The 7832-nt window shown below is 35.4% G+C and overlaps 1 protein-coding gene across 1 annotated transcript in view; it reads left to right on the plus strand.

Moving 5' to 3' along the window:
- The window catches only part of RTTN (rotatin), a 185588-nt gene that overhangs the window by 35609 nt on the left and 142147 nt on the right, over positions 1-7832 (plus strand). Inside the window, 5 exon segments of the mRNA XM_023725021.1 lie at positions 1799-2011; positions 3430-3542; positions 4773-4899; positions 6131-6256; positions 7804-7830. Of these exon segments, the coding sequence (XP_023580789.1) occupies positions 1799-2011; positions 3430-3542; positions 4773-4899; positions 6131-6256; positions 7804-7830 (606 nt within the window).

Here is a 7832-nt window from a genome sequence, read left to right on the forward strand (position 1 = left end):
AACCCAGAGGCTGATGGTTTGAACACACCCAGCAGCTTCACGGAAGAAATGTCAGAGGAACTGCTTCCATAAAAATTACAGCCCAGAAAACTCTATGGAGCTGTTTAACTCTATAACAGATGGGGTCACCATGAGTCAGAATTGACTCAGTGGTGATGGGTTGTTTAAATCTACAAATTGATCCTGATACTTGCTCGAAACCTTCCAGTGGCTTCCCTTGGAGGCGCTAAGTCCTGAGAATGACCTAAATGCCTTCCATGGTTTGGCCCACCACTGCCCCTTCAACTCCACCCCTTAGGGCTAGCTACACTGCCTCCATGCTAGCTCTTAAACAGACCAGATATCCTCGTATCTCTGAGACTTTGTACTTGCTGTTCCCTCTTCCAAGAAGGCTTTTGCCAGATGCCCCCATAACTTCTGACTCTCAGGTCTCACTTAAATGCCACCTCATCAGAGCCGTCTTCCCTTACTTCCTGTGCCCCCACCCCCTGCCACTTCTCTGTTCCTAGTCATCTTTTCCATCCCATTTTATTATTATTATTATTATTGTTTTCTTAGCACTCTTAACCACACCTGACATCTTATTGGTTGACTCTGTGTCTTCTGCACTGGGATGTCGGCTCCATGAGGGTAGAGGTTTTGTTTTGTTTCCTGCTGTACTCCCAGGATCTGGAATGGCACCTGGCACACAGTAGGGACACACAGTAGGAGCACGCAGTAAATAGTTCTTGAATGAGTGAATAATAGGAGCTCATTTAATCTAGTTTCTCTTTTTCCTTCCCACTAGGAGAGCTTTTTCACAGAATAATGAAATTTCTCTCAAATCTATAAAAGCTGCTGTTGTACTAGTTTGAGGGTTTTTCATCCTTGCTAGCCTAAAAATTTGATTTCTGTAGTTTCTGATATTCATTTGGCACCTATATTTCATTTAAAAGCATTGTTTAGCTGATTCAGCTCTTAGACTTTCAGGCAGTTAATGATTATTCTTAAAATCGGTTTTCCATGAAAGGAGTTATGACCAAACCCCCTTTTATAAAGGCAGCATTTCAGCTGTAATAGTGAGCTCTGCCAAATGATTTTTTCTGAACACTGAAGGTTTAATCCTTTTCATTTTCTTAATTGATGTGTAAAATCTTATCACGAAGCTAGATTCATTAAAAAAACAAAAACAAACAGGTCTTTCAATTTTAAATTAATTGATTCAAGATTACAAAACATATTTCACTTGGGCCTGTAGACTTCATACTAGTTAAGGGACAGTCCTTTTCTAGAACTATTAAGCTTTCTAAAACTTTTAAATATTATGTTGAATTTTCCCTTTCCCCTCAAAAAAAAAAAACCAAACAAAAAAATCAATGTACGTTGAAATCAATCTAGAGCTAGACTTGATTTACTGTTATTCAATTTAGCATGTAGTTAATGAGCCTGGTGTTACGTGTTCAGCTATGGGATGGAGGGGCAAGGTGTCTTGTCCTCAGGGGTTTGTAACCTTTTTGGGGAGATTTGTGTACACGTGCACAAAATACATAGAGAAAAAGGCCTTGTGCTTCAGGTTCAGTAGCAGAGGTGTAAACAACGTGCTGGGCCTCAAAGAGAGAGTCATTGTGGTTATTGGTTTGAGGGAGACTTTCCAAAGGAGGTCTCCTGTAACCCGGGCTTGTGTGTGTTGGGGAATAAGATTTTTCTTTGGTAAAAGCTTAGACTTTGTGATGGAAAATTAATTAAAGGAAGTTGAACTAGATTAATTAAGATAATAGTCTATGCTTTTCAATCTTTTTTTGTTTTTAAATTCATCAAGGCAAGCCAGTTTTTACCAGAACCTATGTCAGCAGCATTATTCCTTCTTTCTTTGGACGTGCCCTTTTCTTTGGAATATCCAAATATTCATGAAGCTGTTGTGGCCTATTTGGAACAGCTGAATTCTGAAAACTACAGCATTTACAAAAGGACAGCAGAGACTGTTTATTCAGTTGAGTGCACCTGTAACTTCATGTTTGATGTTGGGAAGGAGGTAAAAATGTTTTAACATCTCTTTTAAATCCCTTTGATAAACTGTTTAGAAAATTTAACCTATACTTTTCAAATAGATGAACATGTAACAGTTGATTTGTTAGAGGTGGGATATATTATTACTGATTGGGTCAGTTATCAGATTAAAGAATGTGATTAATAATAAAAGTAAAACCAAAACTAGATTAATGAACGGTGTGTATTACATCAGTGGTTAAGAAAGCAGTAATTATTACAAATGTCATAATATTTAATAGTGAGTTCTTCTTTGAAGTGACTTAGTGTGGATGAGCAGAGTGACAATTGAAGTTATGAGGGCCATTTTAGTGTTTACTTATGAACACATTTTTGCTTTAATGTTTCATAGACACTTACCACATTCTAACAAAGAGCCTGATTTTTTTTTTTTTAAATAATGGTCATGAACTAGATTGCAGAATTGTGAGATAACTTTAGTTGCAGTGTCATAGCAATAATTATGCACTGTTATTTACACTTTTAGAAATACTATTTATACCTTTTTAGATATACTATTAGGATATTCTGGAGCCCTGGTGGCACAGTGGTTAAGAGCTACGACTGCTAACCAAAAGGTTGGCAGTTTGAATCCATCAGCTGCTCCTTTGAAACCCTATAGGGTGGTTCTGCTCTGTCCTGTGAGGTCATTATGAGTCATAATTGACTCATTGGCAATGGGTTTTTGTTTTCTTTTAATTAGGATATTGAGTATGTTGTAAGTGAAGGCGTTAATGAGTCTTCAAGATAGACATTCACTCCAGGAGTTGTTTACTGTCTGAAAATGCCAGCATGGATCCTGAAGACCTTTAAGAATTGGAAACACAATTCTTAGTAATTTTGGCTCCTCCAGTGGAGTCTATCTGAACCTATTTATAATTTTCCTTTATTTACATACTGTTGTTTTTTTCTTTTTCTCTTCTTTTTACTGCTTCTTGATGCTGCTTGTTTTCTTCACAGTAGAATTTTGAATTGTCTTTAAGTTGAATTATTTCTGTTGCGTTCTGCATGGTCAGATGATCATACATGTGTTGAATGTCCTCTGTGTTCCTAGAACCAGGCAGGATGTTGGAAGAGGCAGGTGGACCCTGCCTTTGAGCGTATAGTTAATAGGGGAGATACGGCTACAAACAAGCAGTCAGGGAGCCCAGCAACTCTAGTGTAATTTTAAACTTATTCTGAGTTTAAAAATGGAAAGTCTCATGTGGCGCTTAGGTTGGGATGTCTCCCACATTTTTCTCCCTAGGCTGACATTTTCAGTTTGCTTGTTGAGAAAGTAGACTTAAGCAAATGTGAATTCAGGGTCTCTGGATGTTCTAAGTTCTTGAAGCTGCATAGTCAGCTGTTGAAGATTTTATAGTACATGAACTTGACATTTACTTTTCCATTCTGCTTCTTTTTCAGGGAGAGAAGAATCTCTTAGAATTACTGGAGCTGGCAGACCAAGCCTTGCGTAGCTTTTCTTTTCATCAGCATTTTCCCCTAATAAAGGAAATCATCTGCATTTGTTCAAAAATGTAATATTTACTTTCCTAATCTACTTATATTATTATAGAATACATTGTGTGTGTGTTTACCTGTGTGTGTGCACACATGCATATAATGGATGTGTTTTTAAACTGAGAAGTTATGAAAATGAATCTGATCTTAAATCTTGTTACTACTTTTTTTTAGTTTCGATTGGCGTTATATGTCTCTGACCTTTAAACTCTATATACAGCTGTATTAGGACAGTTAATTTTATGTTTACTCAAGAGTAAACATTAAAAGTATTATGCCTATAATTAAAATAAATAATTCCTGGATTGTTTTTGGCATCCACCCAAACCAAGTATTCTAGCACATTTTTATTTCTTTATCTTACAATCTTAATTAATAGATTATATTGAAAAGTTTTTTTTTTTTTTTAAAGTTTTATTACTTTGTGCCTTTTTCTTATATGGATTTTTGGAAAGCATTAGCCATTGTTTAATTTATCCTGAGGACATCAGAGCATATTCCAGTCTAGAACTTAGTATCTTCATTGCTTTTTGAAAGAATATATTCCATGAAGTGATAAGCATCAATGGTTTTTCTTTTATTTATTTTCCTGTTATACAAGATAAATGAAAATAAAAACATTTCTGATGTTAATGTTTATTCTTATCAAGCCTTTACAATGCCAGGGGTAAGGCTACAGTTTGTTATTGATTGGATATAAAGGCTACAGAATTTGAAAGACATGAAAAGCTTTCAGAAAGCCCAAGAGAGAAAAATGAAAATGATTAATGAGATAGAAAATGGGTCTTGTGATGATAGACTAAGGAATTTGAAGTTATTTATTTGAAAAAATAAAAAGCTGCTGTTGGGTGGTAATTTAAGTTAAAAAAAAAAAAAAAAGACAAAACAAAAAAAACCGGCTGTAAAATGGAAGGTAGCGACTAGATGTGTCCATATCTGTGAAGTTCAAACAAAAGGTGAAGATTTTAAGCTTTTCCTTTTAAGCTTGGCTTAAGGAGAAACAAAACCTGTATTATAACCTTAAGAGTTAATTATGGATTTTTAAAGACAATCTGGGTTTTTGTATTCTTTAAGAGAGAATATACTCTGCCCTGAAGCACGTAAGTGCTTAGGTAAGTACTTGTTAATATTGGGTTAGTTAAGTGAATCCCAGTTGGAGGAATTGGAGTAGGAAGAAATCCTTTCTAATGTTTTGCACTGTTTGGTTTAGTAACTTACTTGCCTTAGATGTCTTACCTTTTAACCAGCTGGAAATCTGCACAGGCCAGCCCGTTACTACAAGGAGAAAGTCAGAAGGTGTTTCTGCGTTTGTTGTCTCATCCATTGCTAAAAGTGAAAGTTGAAACTTACCACTGCTGTCTGGAAATTATTAAGGTGCTTTTTTTTTTCCTAAATTTTAGGAGTGAGGGTAGGGAGGGAGAACTAACAGTGGGTTCTCTTATTCTATTCCCCGAATTAAATTACATGAATATATTAAATAGATATTAAATTACATTAAATATAAGAACTATATTCTATAATAATAGATGGTAATTATTAGTCAGTTCTAGGAAATTCATTCTGTTAAACTCCTTCTCTTAATAAATCTAGTAATTGACTTACTTTGTTAGAGTTTTTATTAAGATTTAATTTTATTGCATTTTATTAGGAACCCTGATGGCACAGTGGTTAAGAGCTTGGCTGCTAACTGGGCTGCTAACCAGAAGGTTGGCAGTTCGAATCCACCAGCCGCTCTTTGCAAACCCTATGGGCAGTTCTACTCTGTCCTATTTTATTATATGATACATAGTTTATTACATTTATTTTGTGTTCCTTAATGATGGAAAAGATAGTAAGGAAAAGTTGACTTTGACTATTCACGTGATTTTTATGCTCAGGAAGTTTTATGTTATTAAGGCCTAGATTTTGCAGTTTCAAGCCTATTTTCTTACTAATTTTCTTTCTTTTTAAACACATTTTTATTTTTTATGTTTTTTAATTATAAAATATTTCAGTAAATAACAATACATAGAATATTAAATATTTCGATATTGAAAAGAATGTTGTATATCAGGCAATATTGAAAGGTATACACGTTCCTATGTGCTCTTGAAAACATCCTCTTGTTTTTGACACTCTAAAAGAAAATAAATTTATGATAATTAGTCTGTGGATGGTACAGGGTCATTCTTGTACTTAGGTGCATAGCTGTATTGATAATAAAAACCCTACATGTATATTGTCTTCTCAGCCTCAGTGCAATAACTTTAAGTGTGTTTCGGTTTGATTTTGTTTCTCTCTCAAACCTCTAAGTAAAACTCTAATCTTAGGATAAACTTGTTATTTTATGTTCTTTATGTCTATAATTATGAACACCTTTAAGGGATTATGGTAGTCTCAGCAGTTTGGTCATTTAATTTATCAAGACTACTTGTTGGCAGAAAATAACGCAAGTATCTCATGCTGACTCACAAACAGGAAAGAAAACCTTCTGTGTCCTCCATTGGTAAAGAAAAAGGTTTAATGAACTGAAAATTAAAATTAGAAGTGAATTATAAACAGAAGAAAGGAGAATCCTTGGAAAAATTGGTGTCATTAATTAAAATATTTTTATGTTATTTTACAGGAATGCTTAGGTGTCCGTAACGTCACTAAGCCTGTGTCTTCAATTTGTAATGGAATTCATTTTCTACTTCATCCAAAAGTTCTCTATGAAATCTCCACATTCGGCATTCAAGAACCCCAAAATGAGGTATGACATGTTAAAAGTAAGTGCAAAAGGTTACTGTAAATCTTTAGATCCTCAGCTAAATGAAGGCAATATTCTAATAACTGCACCTCCTCCTCACTTATCGACTGTCTCATTATCTGACATTTTGCATTTATGACAATAGTAAAAAATCTATCTGATCATTTTGTGCATTGACGACGTAAGTCTAGCAGTAACGAATGCCGAGGTGTGAGGCAGGAGTAATACTGGCTATGATGGTTAAGGTTATGTGTAAATTGGTTAGGCCATGATTCTCAGTGGTTTGGCAGTTAAGTAGTGATGTAATTTGGCACTTATATAATGATGCAGTCATCCTTCATTTTGTAATCAGAGGTGGTCATCCTCCGTTTCCACATAACGCCAATTTTCGCATAATGACCTGGTGTTTGGAACATAATCATGTCAATAAATGAGGAGTGGGTGTAGATAGTATGATGGAAAATTGGAAGGAAATTTGTCTTTGATGTATGAGTTCAGTTGAGGTGTTACTGAAATAAAATGAAATGTTAAAAAAATGTGGAAATCATAATACAGGACATACTTGTTCTTAGAGAATTCAGGTCCCACTATTCAGTTATGTTTTTCATCTAAGACTGAGAAATATATAACAGCCATAGCAAGCTGGTTATTTCATTAAAGAAAATTTCTATCCAAGGGGAAAAAATACTTTAAAGGTAAAAAATAGGAATCACAAAGGGAGGAAAACTGATTGAGAATAGAATGTGTTGTTATTAGGTGCCATCTGGTCGGTTCTGTCTCATAGCGACCATATATATAACAGAACAGAATGCTGCCCGGTGCCCTGTCCTGCGCCATCCTCTCAGTTGTTGCTATGTTTGAGCCCATTGCTGCAGCCACTGTGTCAGTCCATCTCATTGAGGGTCTGCCTTGTTTTCTTTTGACTGTCTGCTTTTCCAAGCATGATGTCCTTCTTCAGGGACTGGTCCCTCCTGATCACATGTCCAAAGTATGTAAGAAGTCTCACCATCTCACTTCTGAGGAGCATTCTGGCTATACTTCTTCTAAGACAGATTTGTTAGTTCTTCTGGAAGTCCATGGTATATTCATTGTTCTTTGCCAATACTATAATTAAAAGACACCGATTTTTCCTTGGTCTTCTTCATTCATTGTCCAGCTTTTGCATGAATATGGGGCAGTTGAAAATACCATGGGTTGGGTCGGCTGCACCTTAGTCCTCAAAATGACCTCTTGGCTTTTTAACACTTTGAAGCAGTCTTTTGCAGCAGATTTGTCCAATGCAATGTATTATTTGATTTCTTGACCACTGTTTCCATGGGTGTTGATTGTGGATCTGAGTAAAGTGAAATCTTTGACAACTTCAGTCTTTTCTCCGTTTATCGTGATGTTGCTTAGAAAGTGAGATGATGCAGTGGAAATATGAACATTTGAAGGAAGATATGTTGATTATAGTACCCTTCTGGATTTTATCAAATGTACTGTATCTGTAAGATGACGACATAGTAGAGTAGCTCGTTTTATTGGATCATTTTGTCTGTGTTGTTGAGTAGGTGAATGCTGCTGCCAAGGCCATTCTGAC

This window comes from Trichechus manatus, unplaced genomic scaffold, assembly GCF_000243295.1.
Source record: "Trichechus manatus latirostris isolate Lorelei unplaced genomic scaffold, TriManLat1.0 scaffold00278, whole genome shotgun sequence".
NCBI classification, from domain to species: Eukaryota; Metazoa; Chordata; class Mammalia; order Sirenia; family Trichechidae; genus Trichechus; species Trichechus manatus.